Source organism: Ixodes scapularis, unplaced genomic scaffold (assembly GCF_016920785.2).
Source record: "Ixodes scapularis isolate PalLabHiFi unplaced genomic scaffold, ASM1692078v2 PGA_scaffold8__174_contigs__length_109621045, whole genome shotgun sequence".
In the NCBI taxonomy this organism is placed as follows: Eukaryota; Metazoa; Arthropoda; class Arachnida; order Ixodida; family Ixodidae; genus Ixodes; species Ixodes scapularis.
Genome location: NW_024609883.1, coordinates 22,491,093 through 22,518,554, shown reverse-complemented (window position 1 = coordinate 22,518,554; position 27,462 = coordinate 22,491,093). Strand labels below are relative to the sequence as shown.

Below are 27,462 nucleotides of genomic sequence, written 5' to 3'. Positions count from 1 at the left end.
TCGCCTTCACATCGGCTACAGCGCTGCGCTTTGAAGCAGGGCAATATGCCCGAAGCGGTTACACTTCGGACATTGCCGAGGTTTTTCCAAGTATGGGAAGACTTCATATCGAGTGTGGCCTATGTAGACGTGCTCGCATGTTGCTCCCGAGGTGAAGATGAGCTTTACTGCCTCCGAAGTTCCAAGTTTTTTTTTTACTTGAATTACATGCACTTTTTCTCGTAAAGCTGCGCAAAGTTCAGCGTCTGAGATCTCAGTGGATGCCCCGCGAATGAATCAGACGTAAGCAGATGGTGGAGGTGGTTCATACGTCATAACTTGAACCGCACCCAGGCTCTTGAGTCGGAGTAGGGCTTTTGTTGATTCCACATTACGTGTATCAAGGGCCAGCAGATAGAGACGCTAGTTCGGTCTAGTCTGTATGATGCCGTCAGGAGCCACGTCCTCCAGTTTCTTTTTCAGAACCACGGGGTTGAGGTTGGTTACGAGTTTTGTGGGTTGACTTATGATGGTTGATTGACTCGAAATAGAGCCATGGCGTCTCCTCTTGGTCATTTGAGTCGTCCATTTGTCTCTATCGTCAGACTCATCCGTCATAGAAGCATCATCGTCAATGATGGCCGGCTCACCACATTCGACGTCGGTGGATGCTGGCTTCGGTGCTTTATGGTGGGTCATATCCGTTGAGCCCCGAACGGTGGAGACAGATCTTTAGAGTACCAAAGGAAGATGCCCCGAGGAGTTCCGGCCGGTACGTAGGCTGTTGGTTGTCAAAAATGCTACGATTATTCTGGAGCGATGAGAACGACCGTCCTACCGAAAGCGTCACCGTCGTCGTTTTCCTTTAGGACACCCTATATGCAGGGTACTGTTGGTATATGGTGTCCTATATGGACACCACATAGGATCGGTGGCCGAGTGGGCTAGCGCACACCAGCTCGGAGCACGTAGAGCGAAAGCCCGCGCTGCAGAACCCGGGGATCCTGGGTTCAATTCCGACCCCAGCCCGTTTCGATCTGGATGAGCATCGTACAGGCGTGCGGTCGTGTACTGTGTGGTGCACGTTAAAGACACCAGGCTATCGGTTGTACAGCACTGGCTAAATTGCTCATCTACAGTGAGTGGCTCGTCGCAACTTCGAAATGACTGACTCGCTGTATAAATATCCACAAAACCCTAATTAAATTATGGCGAATTGCACAAGGCGTTTTGGAGCGCGCCGGGATCAGTTGACCAGATCCGGAATGGAGCACACGATCCGAACGAAATCGCGCCGCCTACGGATCCCCCGTGGGATATGACCACTGCTCCGGCATCGGCGGATGCCTTCCCGTCATTCACTTGCCCGGGTAATATTACTCTATTATTACCCTTTCCGCGGTCGCCGCGGTCGTTTCGAAGACGTTTTCGCAATCGCGGCGCTAACGTGTGTTCGATGCACGAGCGGCAGCAATGGCTCAGGAGCCTCTAGCAAAGATTGCCTGAATGCAGGAAGCTGCTCGAGCAAATTGACGACAAGCAGCAGCAGCAGTAAGGCGGGCGGTACAGGCGGCACCCTCCGAGCGGCCGTTACGAATTCCTCTGAGGTGAGACGGGCAAGATCAGGCGAGATGCCCCGCGAGAAAGGCAGCCACGTGTGTGCGCCGAGGGCTGGCCCGGCTGGTTTCCGGTTGAATCCGTCGAAATCGGAGGAGCGACTTTTCTCGGATCCTGATCGAGATCTGGGGCGGCGGCTAATCCAAAACGACCAGTGGAACATGTCCGTCTCGGTCCCGATTGCCCAGTGAAATAGGATCGCTCCAGAAAAGTTGATCCCGGCGCGCTCCAAAACGACCAGTGGAATTCGCCATTAGATTACCGCGTTCCGTTCGCCTATTAGTAGTAATTTACTTGAAATTATCAGAAAACGTTAACTTATTTTGAACGAGAACATTTCTTAGAAAGGTGATTCAGGAAGGTACATATGTAAAATGATTTAAATAATCTAGGTTCCCTAAGTTTACTGTGTTAACCAGTCATAACATCATCATCGTGATGGCTTCAGAAGCAACCTTAGCCCAAGGGCCCGGAATCTTTTAATCCGACTCTGCAGTACCTTGCACAGCCGTTAAAAATTAAAGACATAGATACGCATTATTATTGCATATGCCGAGAATAGTAATTTATAGGTCTCCAACTTCTTTTTAAAAAATCGTTCAAATAAAAGCTTCTCTTCATTTTTAATTTGTGCCACCGGGAGAACAAAGCCTCGTCATCTTGCCACGTTTCGTGATTCCAATCAAAACACACAAAAAAATTCGATAGAGACATTCAAGACTGCTTACATATAGGAATGCGAAAGCATTCCTACACACGACGCATTCCTACAAGCAGCGCGCCACGTCTTCCTTTCGCACACGGCGCTATGGCGATGACATCTCGCTCTCCCACTCTGCCCAGGCACGGCGAACACAGCCGACTTCACGACGGCTTCCGTGACGACGTATTGCGTTGCTGTGTTTTTCTTTTAGTTCTATTACTGAGGCGCCTCTGCTTTGACTTTGAGCGCAACCGCCGGCTTCCGTGACGAAGCATTTGTGTTGCTGTGCTTTTCATTGTGTTTTATTTCTGAGGCAGCCAATGGGATGTGCTTCATTTGTGAGGCAGCCCCAATAAAAACTGAAGTGCCGTTTTTTTTTTTTCCTTTTTTTCTTTTTTGCTGCTGCAGACAACGGGTACAGAAACGCCGGCTTCGCTCTATGGGAAACTTAATGCTTTCGCATTAAAATAAGACTCGTGCAAACGAATGCAGTGATCTCGTTGCCTACCTTCCGCTTTCACTCTCTGGTTCAGCAAAATCGGCCATTCAAAGCCAGAAACACGAAACACAGTAACAAGGAATATCGTCCATTTGCTTGCAGCGCAGTCGACTCACCTTTATTTTCTTTATTACCAGAAAATATTTTCATACGTTTTATTTTTTTCTAAAAAGCTAAACGGGTTTTTTTTTTTTTGGCCTGTAATAGGCAGCAACATTTCAAATTAATTGTTATCGAGAAAACGTGTTCTACGTTGCTCAAAAGTGATAGCATTGCTAAAAGGTTCAGTACCAAACCAGTGAACATCTCGAAAAGTAAAACAGTGTGCGCAGATTTCGGCATAAGCACCAACTTGACTAAAGGCCTATCCTTCCTAAAACGTACACTAAAAAAGGTCCACATTAAACAAAAATGTTGAGGTCTTCCGTCTGGCTTCCTTTAGAAAAATAACGTTCACTGAGACCGCCGCGGAGGCGGCACCTCTGACCCCTTCCTTACGACCTTTTGCATGGCGCCATTCGGTCGGAGCCCCTGGGCTAACCCCTTAGCCCTCAGCTTAATCCGGCCCTGCTATTGCCGGGCTACCGTCTAAGCGATATAAGCACACACGCAGAGAGAAAATACAGGATATAGCGCTACTCACTACTATATATACTGATATGAAGAGAAGGAAGAATATAGTAAAAATCTATAACCCCCAAACGATGGAAAATATATAGAAGGGTGTTCGCTCGCGCACACATGCTTCAGACACCAGATCTTTTGTTTCACGCATCAAGGAGGCTAAGCTCGAGTTCGGCGAGAATCTCTTCAATGCGACGTAACCGGGGAGAGGAGGAGATTCTTTTGACTCTGCCCCCGGCGAGTTTTCCACTCCTCCTCTTACATTTCCTACCCCCCCCCCCTCCCCCCGGGCGGCGGCGAGATCCCCAGCGTAGCTCAGATTTGTACTTACGCTCGGCAGTGAAGGATTTAATTTTATTTGAATCGGGGGATCGGTGGCCGACTGCGCTATAGCGCATACCAGCTCAGACCACGTCGAGCGATAGCTCGCGTTGCAGAACCAAGAATCCTTGGTTCAATCCCTACCCATGTCCGTTTCGATCTTGATGAGCATCGTACCGGCATGCGTGTCGTCATGCACGGCGCGGACCAATCGCGGCGGGCGGCGAGTTCGGCGAAGAACTCACCTTGATCTCTCCGTGCCGAGCTTAGCCCCCCAGATCCATTGTTGGCCGTCACGTTGCCATCGCTCAGGGTGTTTCGCAGCAATCTTGGCTCGTGCGGGGTCTTCATTGTCAAAGATGAAGACAAACACCTGATCGGTTGTCCGCTGTCGCGTTGTCATCTTGCCTGGTGTCTCGCGGCAACCGTGGCTTATGTGGGGTCTTCGCTGTCTGGGTTAAGAAGTTTCTTTGCTTGTTTGTTAGTGCAACCGTACCGGCTCAACACTAATGCAATCCTTTTCTGCAGAGAGGATGTGATAAGCTTTCAGTACCTCGCGAGTCAATTTGCTTTTGTGCCTCCCTAGGATGATTGTTTTTCCGAATAACGGACTGCATGTGCACTCTTTACAATCTGTTGCAAGATCTCCTCCCACCGTGACTCTCAAGAAATAATCATGTTTGCGTAGCCTATCATTCAGGCATCTGCCCGTTTGATATACACCCCGCCTGAAGTGCACGAAAGAAAAGGCTTGGCATGTTTCTTAGTGCACTTGTGTTTTGTAGAACCATTGGCTATCGAGTTTGTAGAACCTTTGGCTGTCGTCAAATGAGGCATCTGTTGTTTTTTAGTGTTATATAGAACCTTCAGCTATTGTCCAACGAGTTGTGTTTTGTAGAACCTCCGGCTCCTGTCGAACGCGGCAGCTCCCTACTCTGTTGAGGCGTTGAACGCCGAAAAAAAACTCCCTGAGGTTTTTCAGGGTCGTGGCAACTTACAAGAAGAGTGTGACACACTGCTTCGACCAGACGCCACAACGCATGCTCTCATGTCTCCTTCTACGGATGCAAGATATCATCATCATCATCATCATTTATTATTCCTTGAAGGCCCAGGGGGCATTACACAAGGGAGTGAACACTTAAAAAACAAACAAGTAACAAAACAATTTATCTACAAAAACAGGCTGTAATCTAGTTATGGGTTAGAAAAAATAAGCTAATGGCTGCAGAAAATTTCTTAGTATCAGATAAGGTAACAATTACGTCAGGCAGTGAGTTCCAGTCGTCAATGGCCAATGGTAGAGTAGACATTTGGTGAGTGACGGTTGACGATGAAATCGGACGGAGTTTACAAGAATGGTCGAGACGAGGGAAAATGCGGTAAGGAGGTGATACCAAACTTTGTCTGAGATGACTGTTGTAATAAAAGATCCGATGAAGAAGAGAAAGACGAGACACCCTGCGGTGGTGAGAAAGAGTGTCAAGGTTAGCTGATTGGCGAAGTCCTGATATGCTTGCGTATGGGGAATAGTCGGAATAAATAAAACGGAGGGCCCTGCTTTGAACGGATTCCAGGTTGTGTTAGGTATGCCTGCCACGGTGACCATATGGAAGAAGCGAATTCTAGTTTAGTTCTGACCAAGGTAGTATAAGCTAGTTGTTTTACGGGGGATGTAGCTTGTCTGAGGTTACGGCGAAGAAATCCGAGAGTGCGGTTAGCATCGGCGATGACAGTTGTTATATGAGTGGTCCATGACAGGTCAGATGTCAGATGAATTCCTAGATATTTATACGATGAACAAGCAGTTACTGGGATGCCAGAAAAGTGGTAAGAGGAGGATAGAACATGTGAATTGCGGGAAAAAGATAGCGATTTACATTTATTATAGTTTAAAGCCATTTGCCATTTATGACACCACTGAATTATAAGTTGGAGATCGTTTTGCAAGGTTAGCTGATCGTGGCATGAATGAATGGGTCTATATATGACACAGTCATCGGCGAACAAACGTACTTCAGAAGTGATGCAATGATGGAGATCATTAATGTAGATTAAAAAAAGAAGGGGGCCAAGAACGCTTCCCTGAGGGACGCCAGACGTTACTGCGCTTGTGGTAGATTTTATATTGTTAATAGAAGTGTACTGTGTGCGATTAGTAAGGAATTCAGAAATCCAATTGACTACTGAGGGGTGAAGATTAATATTTCTTAGTTTCATTAAAAGACGTTGATGAGGGACCCTGTCAAATGCTTTGGAGAAGTCAATAAAGATGGCGTCAGTTTGAACATTGGAATCGAAATTTGAGTAAACGTCAGTTAGAAATGCTGTTAGCTGAGTTTCGCATGAGTAGGACTTGCGAAATCCGTGCTGGTGCTTAAAAAGGAGGTTATGAGAGTCTAGGAAATTTATTATGTTAGAATAGAGAATGTGCTCCAAGAGTTTGCATGAAACGCTGGTGAGCGAGATGGGACGATAGTTGCTGATTAGTTGGCGATCGCCTGTTTTATGAACGGGTATGACGTTAGCAACTTTCCAGTCTGATGGTACTTCAGAGAGATTAAGAGATTGAGAAAATATGTTGCAGAGGAAAGTGGAAGAAATGTGTTTAGTGTTTATTAATACCTTAGAGTTAATTTGGTCATCTCCGGAGCTGGAGGACACCTTTAGTTGATCTATAGCCTTAAGTACTCCAGTACGGTCAATTACGATAGGATCCATGAGGGGGTGAATGGATTGGCACGAGTCGGGAATATTTAGTAAGTCCTCGTTAGTAAAGATGGAGCAGAAGAAATTGTTAATAGCAAGAGCGCCGTGTTTATCAGAAAGCGGAAGTCCGTCGTCATCTACAAATTGCAAAGGAAGTGAAAGTGCTGGATTGATTATTTTCCAAAACTTCTTTGGTTTCGTGGTTAGTATGTTGGGGAGGTCGATACTATAGAATTTGGTTTTGGCGTGATTTATTGCTGATTTATAAGCCCTAGCGCATTCGTAGTAGGCGTTCCAAGAAGCCGTAGTGTTGGCAGCCTTAGTCCGCTTATAGAGTCTTTTTTTCCTATTCGATTGACTATGAATATTTTTATTGTACCAAGGGTTAGTGTTGTCAGATATAATACGGGTCAGCGGATTAAAGCGTTCGATTCGATAGATCATTTTATCTTTGAATAGAGTCCAGTTTTCATTAACCGTTCTTTCCCAGAAGTTAACTGAGAAAGTATGATAAAAATCTTCGAGGTTCGAGTTGATTGATGCGTAATCAGCTTTCGCGTAATTGCGAATGAATTTGCAGTAATGTGATCTACGAGGAGCAGAGAGAGAGAGAGAGAGTTAAATCGATGACGAGATGGTCACTAATGCCGGGTAAGTATGTGATGTTACTGAAGAGTGAGGGGTCTTGGCTTAAGCACAAGTCGAGTATATTGCTACAGTGATTAGTAATCCTAGTAGGCTGAGTGATAACATTTGTAAAGTTGAAATCTAAACAAAAGTCTATAAATTCTTGAGACAATGCGCAACTAGAAGAGAGGGCAGACCAGTCAACGTTCGGGTAATTGAAATCACCAAAGAGAGTAACAAAGGCGTTAGGGTATTTAGTGGTGATTTCAGAAATACACTTATATAGCTTGTTAACAAATTCTTTATCACTATCTGGCGGTCTATAGCACACAGCCACTATTACGGGGGGCGTCGTAGCGACGTACACAAATACAACTTCTAAGTCAATAAGAATTGGTATAACCCGGGACGGAATGTGATTATTTATAGCTAAAAGCACACCACCCCCCCTCCTAGCGGATCTATCACACCTATACACACGAAAGTTTGGACACAAAGGAAAAAGTTCAGTATCGGATATATCGGGGCTTAGCCACGTCTCGGTAAGCACAAGGAAATCTGCGTTGCATGCCTCAACCGAGAAAATCACATCATCTCTTTTTGGTATCAAGCTTCTAATATTAGTAAATAAAATAGAATGATAAGAAGGTTTGTTACAGATATCACGGCGTTTTGCAGGTTGATTGGATGACGAAAAACGAAATGAACGCTGGCATTGCTATGCACTTTTTTCCTTCACGGCACCAAGAGCGGCGTCATATACATAACACTTATTATCTAAAAACAGCTTATCGTGACGCAGCTTGTAAGTCGTGCCTTTAGGCTTGGCAAAATCAAGAAGGTGACGGCGCGCAAGTCGGACAGAAATGGGAAAATCTTCACTGATGGCTACACGTGTTCCCTTGAGCTTAAATGCCGACGAAAGAATGCCCTCTTTATCCTTAAATGATGAAAACTTCACAATTATAGGGCGACATTTCTGTGGATTGAACGCTCCCAAGCGGTGCGCTCTTTCAATTTTGCTTGATTCGATATTCACGCCTAGGTTGCTGGAACACAGGCCGGTTACCAAGCCCTCGGACTGGGCCCACGTTTCCCTATCGGTGTCAGTGACGCCAAAAAATAGAAGGTTGTTACGACGGGATCTGCCCTCCGCGTCGTCACAACGAGTTTTCAGCTGCGAAAGTTCGTTTAGAGCTGTAGTAAGCTGAGGTTCGGTAGGTGTGACGTTACCGATTTCCTTCTGCTTTAGTAAGTCGAGTTCAGTTGTTAGGTTGATAACGCGTTCTTCTAGAGCGGAAGCAGATTTTTCGCTTTCTATGTTTTTCTGTGTTAGTAGGTTTACCTCTTGTTGCAGAAGAGCAAGGCTACTCTGAAGTTTCGCGACCGTCTGCACAAGCGCAAGGAATTCATCCTCTTGTTGCTTGCTCATAGGGCCTGGGTTCTTCTCTACATCCCCAGACAACAAAAGCAACAAAGCTCTGAAAGATTCAATACACGCTCTAAAAGATTCAATAAAAGCTCCGGGGCATGGAAGCACAACTAGGCAAACATAATTCGACCTAAAACAGTGGCAAGGTTTACGACTACTAACCTGCGGCAAGACGAAAAACATAAGCCACCTCATCGCTGCAAAGCTTCCATGCCCACTGGCGCTCTATAGCCGGGGGGGTCCCTTTGTAGGCGCTTCCGTTGATGTCGCTGTTGATGGCATAGCACGAGCGAGGTCCTCTGTGATCTTGATCCCAGCGGGCAACACTGTGGTCGACGAGCGCGTGGCGGATGGTAGCTCGCGGTCCGTAAACCGGAGCAAAGCTGCGCCGTCATCGTGCCGCCGGCTGGAAGGGGACGCACGCGCTGACACGGACAGGAGCTGCGGCAAGACGAAAAACATAAGCCACCTCATCGCTGCAAAGCTTCCATGCCCACTGGCGCGCTGTAGCCGAGGGGGTCCCTTTGTAGGCGCTTCCGTTGATGTCGCTGTTGATGGCATAGCACGAGCGAGGTCCTCTGTGATCTTGATCCCAGCGGGCAACACTGTGGTCGACGAGCGCGTGGCGGATGGTAGCTCGCGGTCCGTAAACCGGAGCAAAGCTGCGCCGTCATCGTGTCGCCGGCTGGAAGGGGACGCACGCGCTGACACGGACAGGAGCTGGGGCAAGACGAAAAACATAAGCCACCTCATCGCTGCAAAGCTTCCATGCCCACTCTCGGCGTCATCACCTCCATAAAAGAACCCACCTCTTGGTGTGCTCCGATGGTGGTGGTACCCTAACCGTGTGGGAAGCCGAGGAGGACGACGGCGGGCGAGGGGGCAGGAGCGGTGGCCGGCGGCCCGCCGCTCGCGCCACGCGAGTTCAAGCAAGGTACGGGCAAGGAACGGTCAAGGACAGCGCTGACACCCGGACGACGACTGGCGACAGCAAGACCCACAGCCAAGGCACCCAGAGATCAGTAAAACGTTTTCAACATATCCTTGCACGTGGGACTTCTTGGGAGGGCGGACCAGGCAGTGACCGATTGGGCAGCAGTTTAGTAGAGCGACCCGCACAACTGGCACATCCAACGTGGGGCCCGATTGGTCTGCTGCTTGTTCTGTTCGTCCCGGGGAGTAACACAGACCTATTAAGCGTTCAGCGTGGTGTAGAAGGGTAAGCGCTAACCAAGCCCCCCAAGACGAGCTCGACCCCCAGTAGGGACGAGAACGACTCGTCTGAGAGCGGAACTCAGGAACTGTCTGACGCTGCGAGGGATGGCGAAGGCTCTAGTAGGCGAGCATCTCCAGATGCTGGGATTTTACCACGAGCTCCAGCTGGAGGCGCGGCAGACATCGGCGTTCTCGCGACAAATCGCGACGGCTCCAGGAGCCGCGAGTGCCGCGCCTGCGTCCCTGCCCCGACCGCGGTTGTCCGTACCGGCGCCGTCCTACGCGGGATATTCTGACGGAAAATCGGTCCACGATTTCTTAAAGCACTTGGATGCATATGTAGCCGCGTTGGGAGCATCAGACGAAACGGCCTTGGTGCAGATCGTGCCGATCACGTTAACGGGCGACGCGTCGCGTTGGAGACGGTTCCAACGACCGTTTCTATCGATGGCGGACTTCCGGACGTGGTTTAGGGAGGAATTTTCGCGCCCTGGTTATGAGATGCGGATTAGGGACGAACTAGCTAATCGCACTCAGCACCCCGACGAGAGTCTCGTGGAGTACGTTCGCGCGCTCCAGGAGCTCTACTTGAGGGCCGAACCATCCGCGTCTGACACAGAGAAGGTAGCTAGAGCGATACGGCAATGGCACCCTAGATTCCAAGCCTACCTGCGCGAACGGGATTTCCCGGATCTGAAGGCACTTGCCAGAGAGGCGGGAACGATCCAAGCGGGCTTGCTCGCTGAGCTGCAGTACCACCCCCGTCCGAGGGCCGCGGAGTCCCTAGAGCCAAGATGCGCGTGGGCAGGACGCGCCGCAGACACTCACATCGAGTCGCGCACGGCGTATACGGCCGTTGCGGAGAGCAGTCACGGGGTAGTCATAACGGGAACGCGACAGAACAGCACACGACAAAACAGCACGCGACAAAACAGCACGGTCAAAACAGCACGCGTCAAAACAGCACGGCGTCAAAACAGCACGGCGACAAAACAGCACGCGTCAAAATAGCACGCGACAAAACAGCACAGCGTCAAAACGGCACAGCGACAGAAGAGCACGTGCCAAAACAGCACGGCGTCAAAACAGCACAGCGACAAAACAGCACGCATGTAAAGAGGCTGTAATAGGTAGCGTTTTATGAAAACAAACAGAACGTAAAAAAAAGGGGTTGGACATTGCCTGGCATTATTTAACAGATAGTGGAGAAACAATAAAAAAAAGTACGCTGGCGGCAACGGGATCGCACTCAAGTCAGTGTCCCGAGTGCTGCTGCTGTGTGATTGCTAAAAACAAATAAAGTTAGCGATAGTTACTACTACTTAACTACGCTACTTTCTGAAGAGATTGGCTAGTTAGAGGGGATACCTTCGCGTCGATGTTGGCTGTGTTGTCTGGTCTTTTTTGAAGTATCAGGGAAAGAGGAAAAGTCATTGGGAAAAAGATATCCATAAGTTCAAGTTATGAACTGCCTGGTTTGTGGCGGTCCGGTGATGTTCCGTAGTACTCCTCGGTTCGTTATTACCACCTAAGCGTAGAACGTCCCTACCCCCCCCCCCCCCCCAAAAAAAAAAAAAAGAAAGCGGGAGATGCGCCGATTACAGATGCACTGATAGAACCGGTAAGATAAGGTGACTTTAATGTGGAGCGTATTCAAGGTGTACCATAGGCACCGTTTCTGGGGTGCCCATTCGGCCTTAACTGAAAAAGTTCAGTATTTTCGAGGGCGTTCGGAGTGGTGTGTGTGTGTGTGGGGGGGGGGGGGAGAGAGAATGTGACTCATAACTAGGGTTTCGTGTGGGGGGAAGTGCACGGAGTACAATGCTTGCTAATTTCTCCATTTTGATATTTGCCTCTCCGACCGCTCTCTGACCGAAGTGGTACTGAAGCTCATGCTCGTCCTGTGTACAAATACGAGCACACGACGAAAATGTCAGATCATGATAAGGCACCAATCCGTCTTACAGAACAGGCCGCGTCGGCTGCCAAAAACGCCAACAAATAAGAAGACCAGTACCTGGTACTCAATATACATTTTACACAAACGCCTTTAATTATTGCATTTTCATTAGTATACTGGTTTTCGCTAATAAACCTTATATAACTCAAAAGCTTACGAGTCTACAAATATTTACTGCAATTAACCTAAAAATTTTGTTTGAAATAAGAACCAAAAAAAAGTGCGCGGAATTTCAAATAATACAAACCGGAAACGCCGAACTCTAGCTATATTGGCAATGTCATGTTTGGACGCTGTGCTATTTTGTCGCCGTGCTGTTTTGACGCCGTGCTATTTTGGCACGTGCTCTTCTGTCGCTGTGCCGTTTTGACGCTGTGCTGTTTTGTCGCGTGCTATTTTGACGCGTGCTGTTTTGTCGCCGTGCTGTTTTGACGCTGTGCTGTTTTGACGCGTGCTGTTTTGACCGTGCTGTTTTGTCGCGTGCTGTTATGTCGTGTGCTGTTCTGTCATGGTGCCAGTCATAACGCCCCGGGCTTTGGACCCGTTCGCTTACGAGAAAAGGTGCAGGGCAGCCAACGCAAAATCGGCCCCAGTGCAGGCCCGTAGAGGTGGCGCGGAGGTTAACCACCGAGGGGGCGCGACTGGACATGAGAGTCACGGGAATTACGACTCACCGCAGTTTGCCACATATGAAGTGTCGCGTGAGAGTAACGATAGGCAGGTTGTGCGTAACGACCGGCCACAAGTAAGGTGTTACAGCTGTCACCGTCTTGGGCACATCAAGCGGTATTGCACGTGGTAGCGTCTGGCTCTCGGGGTTTCCAGGGAAACGCCAGAGGCCGGCGCCACTAAGCAGGTCCTCTGAGTCGAGGTTGTCGACCGCTGCCGAGGCCCAGTATCAGTTTGCCGACAGAGCGGAAATTGTGGCCGGCGACCGCGTGGCGATGGCCCCGTCGGCGGGTCGGGCTCAGAGCGCGACACTTGAGAAAGGCCCGTACTTGCGGGTAGAGATCGGTGGTAGAAAATATTCGGCACTAATTGATACCGGTTCTACTCTTTCTCTAATTGGCGATATCGGGTACGAGGACTGCGATAACAAGAACCTTTGCGCGCGGGAACTTGTAACTCCGCTGCGTTTAGCGACAGGATTGGCCGAAGCGCAAGGGGCGATGCGCCTTCACCTTGGCTTTGACGGCAGACGAAGGAGGCAACATTTCGTTTACTTGCCCGGTATGTCAATTCCTGTTATTTTGGAGCAGGACTTCGACTGTCGGGAGGGCATGATGGACCTGAGGAACAACGGGTATCGTTACAGTGCGTTTTCCCCTCTTATCCCCTTTGTTGCCCCATCATCTCTGGCGCAGGGAATGAAACGTTCGCTCGTTGCGTCACACCAGGAGCAGGTATTACCTGCGCGAGTAGTGCCCGGGAACGCCGAAATGATGCTTGCGTCTTTCGATGCCCCCCCACCCCCCCCCCCCCCCAACCAACGGCGGATGCTAGCGAACGCCTTGTCCTGACACGCAGCTATGTTTACCGAGAGACCGGGGCTTCCGACTGTTTTACATAGATAGATACAGGAGAGGCTAGGCCGTGGGGATGTAAACCTAGACCTCTAAGCGTACATATACGGGCTCTCCTAGACACGGCTCTCAGGAGATGCTCGACACGAGGGTTGTGCGGCCATCGCAGAGCCCTTGGGCGTTTCCAGTTGTTTTGACGCCAAAGAAAGACGGAAACTCGCGCCTTTGCGTTGATTACCGAAGACTTAATGACGTCACTAGAAGGGACGCGTATCCATTTCCATCTATTGAGTCGGTAATGTATTCGCTTGAAGGCGCGTGGGTTTTCACGACACTGGATTGCGGCAGGGGCTTTCTCCAGATCTAGGTGGCGCCAGACGATGTCCAAAAGACGGTGTTCACCTGTTACAGGGGGTTATTTGAGTTTACGCACCTTCCTTTTGGGTTGTCGAACTCGCTGTTGAGTTTCCAACGGCTCATGGACGTCCTGCTGGTGACGAGAAATTTAACTTCGCTATGGCCTACATGGATGACGTTGTGGTATTCTCCAAGTCGTTCAAAGAGCACCTAACTCATCTCGAGATCGTCTTAAGTCGAATGAGTGAGGCCGGGAGAAGGTGTAGCTGGCCGCCTCAAAGGTAAATCTTATAGGCTTTGTCCTAGACAACGGTACTTTAAAACCGAACGATGATAAATCGAGGGCCATTCTTGATTATCCACTACCGCACGGTGTAAAGAGCTTTCAAAGGTTTCTGGGAATGGTTGGCTTTTACCGGCAGTTCATCCCACCCTACCAAAAAAAAACGGTTTAAAAATAAACCGGAATAAATCCGGAATTTCAAGCCGTCATATGGGCCCCTAAGCAAACCGGCTTTCTAGAAACCGTAAAATGAACCCGAAATGTCCAGTCCGGAAACCCAACCGTGATTGGCCAATCCGTAGAGCTTCACTGGAGTGGGTCTAACCGTATATTAAACCGTATCAGGTAACACCGGAATATAATAGAAATAGTTTAATAGTGACATACCTACTGTTTCACCTTCCGGCGTACTGCAGCTGATGCTACAGGCCATTCCTTACAAAAATGTCATATCTAGACTTATAATAAAAAATACAGATATGGATATATAACGAATTGGGCAGATATGACCACATATGCATAATCAGACCGTATCTGGATGGATATAGCCATATCTGCCTAATTCCTCATATACCATGTATAGACTGCTTTATATGATCCAGTGTTTGCGCCTGGAAAATAGGGTACCCACCCCATATAAAGCAATTTTCATGTGATGCTCCTTCTAGCATCACATTAAAATTATTGCCATGGGGCAGGTATTATACTTTCAGGTCCAGACAAGGGATCATATAATGCATTTCTATGAATATCCTCAAAATATACATTTTACTGTAACCCACACTCCCAAACGTGTGTTTCTGTAGATACATCGACAAAATAGGTTACTGACCAATCTTTATTGGCCTGGTTCAAAATTTGTAATTCCGACAAATATGTATAATACAAAGATAAAATGCAGGCGATCGCTAGTTACGAAACATGTCATTCGACATCGGAAAATCACAGCCCTTTGGCGGGATTGGTTGTCGAGATAGCACAGAGAATATGGTTTGCAAAAAACGTTTTATACATAGAAGCGCCAAAGCTCCAAACAAGCACTTCCGCCGTTCAAGAAAAAAAAATCGTAATATCACACGGACAACCATTAAAATAAACTAAAAATGTAATAGCACACCGACGCCTATTAAAATAAAATAAAAGGAAGACACAATTAAGCTGTAAACTATACGAAAGTTCCGAAGTCGTTGATTTCAACTCACAGGGTCAAGTCCTGATTCAACTCTCCGGTCGAGCACATCAGTTTTGACAAGGGCTCGCTTGCTAGCCTCGTCGTTGAAGTCCTTCCTCGCACCCTGCGATGTTCAAAGTCCCCCAGTCGCTCCTCGCTGGCCTTGTTTTTCCGTTCGGTTCCGAAATCATCCCTTGTGATCAACACATCGCACACACACACGCACAAAGACACCATTGTTCGCCGGAAGCAATACAACATGGAAAGTTATTTACTGCTCCTTGAACACGACGAGGTCACCACCGTTTGCCGGACTAGAAAATGACGAGGGTATCGTATCTTTAACTAAAACTTAATAAAGAAACAAATTAATGAATGATGAACACATATGTAACAAAAACACGGACTAAATCACGAGAAAAACATGAAATAACGAACACACAAATAAAAAAGAATAAAAACACGAAGGACTTACACAAACAGCCACATTTGTTCAATTAAAAATGAGGTTTAAGTCTGATAAAAAAAAATATTTCTGCTGTGCTAAACATCACCAATATGGTGTGTAAACTAGGCGACCTTGAGCAAAGCAGGAATATTTGTGATCATAATCAAATGTCATTGCGAACTCAAAACGTGTGGCTACCTGCCTAGGTCCTTCATATTACTACTCTTCTGAATTCTGTGTTCATTTTGTGGCTGTTCAGAACCAGGCGGAACTTGGTGGTGCTCTTTCCATTCTGACCTTACTTCGGACAGCTCTGTACCCAGAGAGAGAAGCACTAGCTTCTCTACATAATCCCACCCCTTCTCCTTGGAGATACCCTCCGTCTATGCTGTAATTGGAAGAAAAAAACAATAATCAGCACACATACACATTATTAGCTACATTGTTTTGCAATAAATTTTCTAAATAGGCCCCTGGCCTAGGACAACACAAGACTTTTTTGAGAGGCGATGTAAAGATTTGACACAAACGATTTGGCCCGCATTTTGCTGACCAGCCGAATCCGCATACATTTTACAATAATTGATGCTTATTAAGCAGTGTGCTTTATGTGGGGCCTTTAAGTAAAAAGCATCCAAAGTGCGTGTCCGTCTGCATTTGCACAGTACACAGAAGAGGGGAGAATGCGGCCAGACTGCTGTTTTCACTCCTTGCAGCATACAGCTGGAGGATTCTCTACTTTTGCTTATACAGGGCGTTTCACCGCACAGAACGTACAAACACAAGCTTGGAGGTCGCACAAGCAGTCTAAAAAAATTGATTACATCGCGATTTTTTTCTTTGTACTATAAAACGTTGTGTAATCATAATCATAACATCAATGGGACTACACAAGATTGAATTAAAGGTCCCAATTGGGTTTGTTTTATACCGCACAGCCACTCTCTGTACACAAGTCAACTAGCTCTACACATTCCGCTCAGCACACCACTGCTAGGCTGAATCAGATAAGTGTCACACTTGCCGAGCTTGAAGTACATTCGTGATCTATACGAAGGTGAACAAGCAATCGTCGACTGCTCAGTACTGGGAGCATCATGCAGCAGCTGACTTGCTCTCCTTTTCAAATGCCTTGCGAACCAAGTGTGGTTAGTCGTCTGATAAGGAGAGAACGTCACCACGGACGAAACTGAGCAGTTGATACTCACCTGTTTACCTTCATATCGATCAAGTCTCTACCTGGCCGAAGTAGCTAGTGTGTGTGCAGCATAAATGGCTGTATCGAAATCTCAAGAGGACAAAAGTTCAGAACAGGCTTGGTAAGGTTTCACGTTGCATGTATGCCCATGCAAATTTCACTTTCTAAAACATAAAAATGCATTTCAAATTGTCACCCATGACAAGCTGCTCTTACACCGCTGTATATATAAGGCAGCTTACCCATCAACAACCTTCGCAGACTGCCATGGACCTGAACCTCGGCCTAGTCGATGCTAGCTTCTGTTCGGCGAGGGCTGCACTGAGTAGAAAGGTGAAAAATGAGATGTAGATTATGTGAAACAAACAAGCAAAAGCAATCCTAGCATGCACAATTCGCTAGAGGCACTGACAAATAAAAATCAGAGGTTGGGTCAATTATGTTAACGCAATATACTTCCAACGCGTACCATGAATGCTGGCAAAATATGTGTTGCCCTCAATCTAGATGAGCTTGTAAATTTACATGCCGAATAACAAATAACTTAAAGGCCGAAATATATATCGATGGAACTACAAAAAACGAAGACTAACTCTGCAAATATGGTGCTCTCTAGTACACCATAGATGAGTAGAATCGGATTAGAGCGTCCTCTTACAAAGACTGAAGCAAAACAAGTATAAAGTCTGCAGTGCCACTACAACAGAAACGATGATATTGTGATCTCGTGGAGATGAGAGTTCGGAATAAGTGTGACAGGCTTTGGCATGACAAATATGCCAATGTCATTATTCATTTTTGCATATTCTACGGTGACAGTGCAGGGAAACAATCACACACCAGATACTCAGAAAGACAAGCACACGCGCTAAACTTATAGCTCTTGTGTATTCGACTACTTCATTCTTCTCTTCAACCTCTGGACTGACTTTCCAGAACGTGATAAGCAGAAGAAATAGCACAAAATACAAGGAAAAGATGCGAAAGACAAGACAAAAGAAAAAGAAAACGAAAAAAGAAAGCCCTTACAAATCATCCTTCTTCCTCACCGCTATAGTTTAGATACAAATTGATGCTCTTTGGTCGACAGCGCTATAGAAGGACTGCTTACACATCTGTCCTTCAAATGCTCTATTGCTTGCGCTTTCATTATTTCTATCTATTAATCTATCTATTAATTCAAATACATATATTATAAAACATTTAAAATGTGCTACGCAACCACAATCTTGACAGCAGATTCCCAAATGTACAGCGACGACTCGGTGGTTATTATAAAAATGCTCCCTTAAACGATCATTCAAACACCTGCCAGTCTGGCCTACATACTTCTTACCACACTAGTTATGTAGAGCAGACTTGCAGGTGTTTGAATGATCGTTTAAAGGAGCATTTTTATAACACCCACCGAGTCACCGCTGGACATTTGGGAACCCGCTCTCCGGACTGTAGTTGTGCAGCACATTTTGAAAATTGTTCCGTAATAGTTAAGACTCGAGACCCATTAGCAAGAGAAATATTGGAGGCACAAAGAATAGAGCACCTGAAGAACAAGTGTGTAAGTAGTCCTTCTATTGTGTTGTCGACCAAAAGCTCCAATTTCTATCTTAAGGATAGCAGTGAGGGAGAGGGATGACTTGTAAGGGCTTCCTATTTTCGGTTTTTCTCCGTTTTTTTTTGTTTTTTTTTGTTCTTTGCTTTTTTTTTGTATTTTGTGCTATTCTCCTTTTCACGATCTGAAAAGTCAATCTAGACGTTGAAGAGAAGAACGAAGTAGTCGAATACACGAGAGTTGTAAGTTCAGCGCGTGGGGGAGTTATCATTTGAGTCCGTTCTCATTTTGCCCTTCTCACTTGGCCCTTCTCAAAACAACCATTCTTAAAAAGATCTTCTGGCTTTGACCCGTCGCATTTGGCCCTTTCCCGTTTCGTCTTTCGCATTTCAACCCTCCTCATTTGGGCCCGTTCTCGTTTCGCCCTTTTCACCTGGCATTTTCAAAACAGCCATTCTAATAAATACATTGATATATGTTGTGCGTGCGTGTGTGTGTGTGCCACGCTACAGGCATACTTTCTCTGCTAAGAATTTTAGCAGTGCGTCGAGATCGTCGTGAAAAGCTATAGCTGACAATAAACTATTTATCGCAGCCAGATCATATTCGAAATGTCACATTTGTTTGGGTCTCTCGACTTGGGACAATGCCATTACTTCTATAATGCAGTGGTTCTCAAATGGGTGTCTGCGAAGGCATCCTAAGGGTCCGCGAAGCCCTGTCTCATCAGTCAAGCACAGCAATATTAGTTGTCTTTCTTCACGTTAAGAAGAGACGTTCCAATTTTCGGGTGTGTACTCTCGTGTGTATGTCAATGAGATAAGTCTAGTTCACACGAGCAATTAGTTATATTCATTTATTAAACCATTATCATGATAGCCTATACCTTTCTATTCCCCTCACCCCGAACGGGGTCCTCCATAATCTCCGCCTTTCTACAAGGGGTCCGCGAAACATCACTGGTTAAGAACAACTGCTATTATGTATTTCAGTTCAAACGAAGTTTCCAAATTAAATGTTCATCGCTTTTTTTTTCGTTTGCTTAGAGGATGGGAAGCAGGCGTCATTGTACGATTCTCAGTGCGTACCCTCTACACATAACATATATCTGATGGTATGTTGGTGCCCAAGCAAGGTAAGGCTCATCAACAAAGCCGCGAAGGCATAACGATGTTAAAAGCATGCCGAACTACTGCAATTCGGTCGTAGTGCGAACGGGCGAAATGAGAAGGGATCCAGTTGCAAAAATACAATTTGGATCTTGTGAGAAGGTTCAAGCAAGGCGGACGAAATGAGAATGGTACGAAATGCGCACGGTCAAAATGCGAATGGGACGTTTTCAGATAACGGGAAATATGAGAATGGGCCCAGTTGCGAAAAACACGGCGCGTGTGCTTGTCTTCCTGAGTATCTGGTGTGCGAATGTTTCTCTGCGCTGTCACCATAGAATATGGTTCATCAACTCGCCCAAGCATCCATTCTATCATTTCTGCAACATTAAAATGACTCTGAAAGTGCGAGCACCTACAGGGTGTATTCACGCAAGTCTTGCAAGTGTTGAGTTGTAGGTGCAGTGCCCTGGTTGTGTCCATATGATATATCACCAAATACCACAAAGACTAACACTGCAAACTTCTCCGAAAACCAATGGGCGCAGTGGCGAGCGGCGAAAGTGGTGCTCTTCACCACTCTCGCCGTTTGTTCGCTTTTGTGTGTTGCTACTAACAAGCGCACCAATGGGAAGGCTCAGCTATTATTGTGAACACTAAATAAACAAATACAAAATACAGATACAACACACAGCATTACTAGATGCAAGTAGTGACGCACTTCTGTTGGGCTTCGGTGGATATTTATACAGCGTGTAGTTGTTGAGCCATTTGAAAGTTGCGACGAGTTGCTCGCTGTAGATGAGCAATTTAGCCAGTGCAGTATGACTGCTAGCCTGGAATCTTCAACCAGCACGACGCAGTAGTGATACACGACCGCACGCCGGTACGATGCTTATCTAGATCGAAATGGGCAGGGGTGGGGTTGAACCCAGGAGATCTGGGTTCTGCAGGGCAAGCTTTTTTTCCACGTGCTCCGAGCTGATGTGCGCTAGCCCAGTCGGCCACTGATCCCCAACGCAAGGCAATGCAACGCACTTCTGTTGTAAACTCAGCATTCCGCTTGCAAATGAAATGCGCAATTTCACTAAAGGCTTTCATTCCACGTGAGTGGCAACAGAATTGCTAAAGGCCAGCCCATAAATACAGTCTGTGTTAAAAGCAATCCTGGCAGCAATAAGTTGCTATTATATTGCTCAATATGTAGAGCACCTTACCATGAACAGCCTTGGCAGTCTTCCATCAAGCCAGAACTTCAGCAGGGAAGACTGTCATTTTGTGTCGTCTCAGGTCACTCACATCAGGATGGCGAAAGTGAATGCAAACGTTTAATTGGGAAAGACTGCAGTAAGTATAAAGGTGAAAACACAGATTAGAATATATGATAAAAAATATCATGGACCAACTTGAAAAAGGTGCACAAAAAGACAAGGACAAAAGGACCGGAACACATAGGACGCAGACTGGTGCACATTCGCAACAAAATAAAATAAGTGAGAGGATGAAGGCCCGTTCACACTCTTGCGACCGAGTACGACAGAGAGACGAGATGTTTTAAAACTTCTTAAACGTTTTTAGAATGAGGGAACACACTGGCATTGTGGCACCATCTATGCGATGACCCTGGAACTGCATTTCACAAGAGCGAAGGTTTTGCGGGATTTCCGAGGTCAAATGTGCGTAATACCCATAGAAAGGCTCGTTTATTATATTCACAAAAGTTTTTAGAGCCAAGAAAAAAAGGATAATGCGCGAGAAATAAAGAAATATGCCGGACCGCCGACTTTACACTGCTTCCCAATAGATGGCGCCAGTGTGTTCTCTGGTTTAAGAAGTTTTAAGGAACCCAGGTTTAAGAGGTCGCAAGAGTGTGAACGGGCCTTGAGAGAAATCAGAAAGGCTGTACTCGGAGAATGCGAGCTTCAGGAACCGGGGCGTGAGGCAAAGATGTCAGGTAGATTGTTTTACAGACACTCTATATTTAGCAACAGCCTTCCCATGTAGTAAAGTTGTGAGTTCATTCTGATTGACCATCTTGAAATATAGCACACAAAAAACAAGGAATAAAGGAGAGGAATACATACACTACATACGAGTGCAGACTCCAAACACACATAAATTAGAGAAAAAAAAAAGAATGCATTAGGAGCTTTAGCAAAATTTCAAACAGGTCCCAGTGAATCGTGCTATTCACCCATATGCATAATACTGTAAAAACAATTTCCTCGGCAGCTCAGGTAACAGACGGATGTGAGGACAAATTGGTCGCCGATACTACGAATAATAAAAGCCTAAAATAATTCTCTTCTATGTTTTTATAGTATCTGCTAATTATTCACGTTTTTCCTAAGGATGTAAACACTGCATAGGTAGGTGACAATCCATCCTAAATTTTAGAAAAAATTGAGCTCTCTTTATGTACTAGCCATCCATTTGTTACCTTCACTAACATGAAAATTGTTTTCTCTTTTTTTTTTAATCTGCTCTTGCTAACAGATACATCAGCGCGTTCCACTTGGGCCTGTGCTCGAGCCCTACCACATTTTTATTTCTCCCTTCTCTGATTTATGCGAGTTCTGTTAGCGCTTGCATGAGGTCTAAGTGTGCTCCCTGTCTCCTTGTCCCTGTCTCCTTGATTTTTTGCGAACTATTTTTCAAGATGCTCAATTAGTACCAGCTCACCACCTTACTACAATCATGCAACAACTAAACACAATTACAACTTACACCATTCGCTAAAGTCAGTACCAAACGAAAAATCAGGGATAGGGTGAGGTATGTCTAACACTTATATACTTACACTTGACAAAATATATATACCAAAAACTGGCGGGACACTACCTTAATTCAGGACATGCTTGTAAATTTCCCTAGAAGCTTGTAAATAATACTTGATAGTCTCTAAAAAAAGCAGTATGAAAAGAGTAAAAATAGTCAGAGTGCAGGCGAGCTGGTGTAAGTTGAACATGATTGTAAACCTGAGACTGGGGCAGGAAGAGAACACAACAGAAGGTAGTAAAAGAGGAGGCAACGTTTGAGACGTTGCCTCCTCTTTTACTACCTTCTGTTGTGTTCTCTTCCTGCCCCAGTCTCAGGTTTACAATCATGTTCATGAAAAGAGTAAATGCTTGAACATTTAAAGCAGCTTGAGTGTTTCTGGAGGTGTGAAATTCGTTGCATGTGCGTTGGATCATACAAAACACGTGTACTGAAAATGATATTTAGAGCTCGACATTTCGCGAGGTATAAGTGCCGACGTCAAAACTTATTTCGCGGGCACACATTCTTGCGATCGAAAGTGGTATGCTAGGCATTAATAACCATGAGGTGAACTCATTGCGGCACCACTTTTTGGCAATCCTTTTCTGATTACGAATCGCGATAATGAAATCATTTGGAGACAACTGGGCGGTGGAAGCTGCGGGCTTGCTCGATCAATCAATCGCCGCTTTTTGTCGGGTCCAGCTCTCCGCACGCAGTGGCGTCGGCGATGGAGGGGCACCGCACCGCGCGCTTCCAGACATTCTACAGGGTGAAACAAGGAGACGCCAGGCTCTTTAAATCGACCGGAAAATTCGGTTTCTTAACCTATCGCGCTACGACTTTGTGCAGCGTTGCCCAGAGATGGTGCTTTTTTTCTTTTTTTTTTGTCAAATTTGCGAAGAGCGAATTCACCTAAGGAAAAAGTAAAGAAAGAAAAAGGCTTAGCTCCTATGGAAACGCAGCGACGCCACCGGTCTGCAAATAACACGGCGCCGTTTCGCACGGGAGACAAGAGATGGCGTAACAAACGCCGCCAACGAACGAGCATACGGCGCCGAGAGCAGGCCTTTTTAGCAGACGATCTTTTCGACTCAAAAGCGGCGCGCGTTCCGCAGGCGGCGACAGTTGCAGAAACAAAAAAGACAGGCGCGGTAACAGCAAGGAACTGCAGTTCCTTGTCTGGTAAAGGGCCGGCTCTCGGCGTCGTCTGCTCGTTCGTTGGCGGCAGTTGGCGTCGCGACCGCTTGCGCCATCTCTTGTCTCCCGTGCGAAACGGCGAAGGGGTTGTTTGCAGACCGGTGGCGTCCCTGCGTTTCCATAGGAGCTAAGCCTTTTTCTTTCTTTACTTTTTCCTCAGGTAAGTTCGCTCTTCGAAAATTTTACAAAAAAACTACACCATCTGTGGGCAACGCTGCACAAAATCGTTGTGCGATAGGTTAAGAAACCAAATTTTCCGGTCGATTTAAAGAGCCTGGCGTCTCCTTGTTTCAGCCTGTAGTTTACCAGTAAACAATACGGCAGAGGGAGGCAATCGACCTCCCCCCCTCCTCTTCCGCCTTTGACCCCCCCCCCCCCCCCTTTGACCCCCACCCTCCGTCTCCCAAAGAGTTCCGCCGCTACTGATGGACCTTGAGCGAGTACAGTCTCGGCATCGGGGAAAAAAGAAGAAAACAGCCTCGCGTAATACCATTCGCGCACAATTAATAAGACTGGCAAAAGCAAGCGATCTACAGACAATAACATGCCTTCTGAAAGCAGGAAATAAGCTAGCTCTAAGGAACAAACAAACAAACTTACTTCGGATCCCGTGCCATGATCTTGGCTGTTGAGCTGATTTGACGTAGTTCCACATCTCACAGTCGCTTCCGTCTTTTTCGGACACGTTTGAAACTAAGGCCTACTCCACGCATCACGACTCATCGGGAAATTTAACCGTTAGCCGGTCGTGAACGCAAGCATTCAAACTTTTCGAACGCACACGGCCGACACGCCCGGCAAACCGTGCGAAACATAGGCTGTTGATTAGATGAGATTGTTTTTGTATCTTCAAAACGTTTCAAATAAAAGAACAAGCAAACCGCATTATAAAACTTATAAAAGACACAGTAATAATAAATTGTTGCGCATGTCAATATTGCCATAATATTATCAATAAGTCCTGAACACTTAGTAAAATATTAAATACAAAACTAAGTGTACAATGTTTGGAAACGAATTTAGCAAACATGTATACCCCTAGAAACCACACCGAGTCAACCCGGCGCCTGTAGCGTAGTTTGTTAACGCTCTTTCTCGCAGAGCGTACGGTCTCTGGTTCGAATCTCGGTGGGCACTCTTTTCATAAAGCGGATTCTTGGGCGAGTTGGTACTGAAACTTGGAGAACATAATAGCGCTTCACGACAGGGACGAAGACTAGGAACGAGACAACACAATGCGTTAACTTCAACTGGTTTAATCGTCAGAAAATCAAAGGTGTAAATACTCTGCATCATCGCGCCATTCAACCAATCCCAAGCCACGCCACTGATCGCAAGAACTGTGTCTCTTTGTTGGCCAAATCGATCGACGCCACGCTGACACATCGATCCCCGTAGTTTTTTTATCAGGTCCGCCTCTATAATTTCCCTTACCGTCTTATCTCTATGTTTTCTAATGACAGTGCACAAATTAAATTCAGGTTTGCACCCACAGTCGTGGCAGTGCATCGACAAATGACCGTCACGCTGTCCGCTCACTTTTGGGTTGTGCTCGCGCAATCTGTCATTTAGACATCTTCCCGTCTGTCCAACGTACTTTTTACCGCACGTCAGCGGGATCTCATAAACGACGCCTTCTGCGCAATCTACAAACGGGCTGCGATGCTTCTTCACGCAGCCAACCGGTGGTTTGCGGTAAGGGTCCGTCATTTTGCACAACTTGGCAAGTTTTTCGGGTGCAGAAAAAACCACCCGAGCATTTAGGCGGTTTGCTATCCCTTTGAGATTGTGTGCCGTTTTATGCATGTAAGGCACAACCGCCACTCCTTGTTTCTTTTTGGCCACATCCTGGTCTGGACTCGCTACTGCTCGTAGCTTATTTCAAACCTTTTCTGCAACCGACACCAGGAACGTCCCCGGAAAACCGGCAGCCTCCAAGCGTTCTGACTGCTCCTTCAGACCTGAAGGCATCGCATGATGACACGACCTTCTGATGGCATTCACAAAGCACAAATTTACAATTCCTCTCTTAAAAAGTTTCGAATGGGATGAATTGAATGGCAACAGGGGCTTATTTGCTCTTGGTTGGTATTTCCAACACACATGTTGCTCCGAAAGTGTGAGCCTGACATCTAAAAACTGTATGACGTTGTCCACAGGTACCTCGTGCGTAAGCTTGAGAGGATCTAGGACGGTACTAAAAACTGTTAAAAGGCTGTTCGCCACCGAGGGAAAGTGAGAAACATCATGGGGAAGAAAAACTAAATAATCGTCGACGAATCTAAAAACCTTAATACCATTAAAGTCATTCAGGCGTTCCGAGAGAACTCTGTCATGATGGGCTAAAAATATATCGCTTAAAACTGGAGCTAAACACGAGCCAATACACACCCCTCGCTTCTGAATATACACTCCGCTGTTCCACTCAACAAAGGTCGAGTTTAGATAAAATGTAAGCAATTCGAGAAAGTCATCTACAGTCATTCCTGCTGCGTTCTGAAAGGCCACCACCCCGTGTTTATCGATGCTTTCCTCTACGCAGGTCAGTAGTTTGTCGTGCGGTAGGGAATAGTATAAATCCTTTATGTCAAGTGAGCAGGCTAAAAAGCCTTCGTCCGCGTTTGTCTTTAAAAAATCTACGACTTCATCCGAGCTTTTGACCAAAAACGGGTCGCCAATACAAATGGCTCCCAGTTTATCTTGCAGAAAGAGTGCTATCGATTTCTGCCATGTGCCTCTCTCCGAAACTATCGCTCTCAACGGACAATCAACTTTGTGCAGATGATGTTCAGCGCTAAGACGCAGAAAGTTGATTGTCCGTTAAGAGCGATAGTTTCGGAGAGAGGCACATGGCAGAAATCGATAGCACTCTTTCTGCAAGATAAACTGGGAGCAATCGCAGATATCGTTTGGGTATGGGAACATTTGAAATATTTCTGTTGGATCATCGTAACTACAACTAAAAACAGTTGATTCCTGCCTTAAATAGCATATTTTCACACTCAATTTCGTAGCGTCAACACATCTCTTATTTTCCTAGTCTCTGGAAAGTAATGTTTATTATTTGTTTTGGTAATTGAAAGCGCGTGCTCAATAATGCCAGGTTTTTTTTTTCTTTGCTTTTTTCTCCGTTATACCGGTTTTTTTTTGTTGTTTTTTTTTGTTTTTTTTTATCAGAGCCAAACACGAGTGTATACCACCGGACCTTAAGTATAGTACATCAAATTAAACTAGCTTTCTGAAAAAAGTAATGCTCGGCGTTGTGAAATTTATTTTTCGTGGCGTAGGCGGTCATATCCTCAAATCCTGGGCAGCAAATTTTCTTCAGCGCATTGTTTTCTCTTACGTTTTCGCGATAAAACACGTCAGACTTGCCATGCTGGGATAAGATACCCTAGCGTCGGCCGTCATTATGAAGGATTGATCAAGACAAACATTTCCACTCGCTATTCATGAATTGCCACAGTTTGTCAGAATCTCAATGACTTGACTGGATAGTGAAAAAGGCAAAAAAAAAATAAAACGATGCCGGTCAGTAAACGAATCTTCCATGACAGGGCTCGCCAGTTTGAACAGCGAAGCGCCGATGCCGGCCAGTCACTGAACTGCCATGTAAATACTGGCCATCAAAGGATATATTAGCTTTCACTTCACAGAATACTTTTACTTTTTTGTGATGGTTTTCTGTTCAGATAAATTCTGGATCACGGTAATATGAAACATACACTTAACGCCAATGTCAATCCTCTCACATTTTTTTTTTTTCTGTGTTGTCTCAAAATTGTCACTAGCGACACGTTTCAGACTAAATGAATACCAGGTTTTCTGTTCCGCCAGCTCTGCATGACGGTCAATTTACCTCGTTTCTTCATACTGGCTACTGCATGTTAGGAACATCGGTGGTTTTGATAGAACCGAATTGGATGGACATATGAGAATTCTAACTTATTAGTTATTACCCTGAAGGCGACACATACTGATACATGTAGCGATGTAGAAGTGTGACAGATTAACAATAGAGACTTTTTTATTATAATCACGACCACTGATTCCAACTAAGCATCCTTAATCCTAAAGTTAGATTGAACGGAAATGTATTACCAGATGCACCACTCGCTGAAAGTAACTCTGTCAAATTGCCACGATATTTCATGATCCCTCCTCCAGGTCATACC

General features: G+C 46.0%; 1 protein-coding gene across 1 annotated transcript in view; it reads right to left on the bottom strand.

The window, feature by feature from the left end:
- Positions 1-7,776: 7,776 nt before the first annotated feature.
- The window catches only part of LOC115330294, a 53,208-nt gene continuing 33,522 nt past the window's right edge, over positions 7,777-27,462 (bottom strand). Inside the window, exon 2 of the mRNA XM_040215415.2 lies at positions 7,777-8,727. Within this exon, the coding sequence (XP_040071349.1) occupies positions 7,798-8,727 (930 nt within the window). The 3' untranslated portion in view covers positions 7,777-7,797. The remainder of the gene's footprint in view (positions 8,728-27,462) is intronic.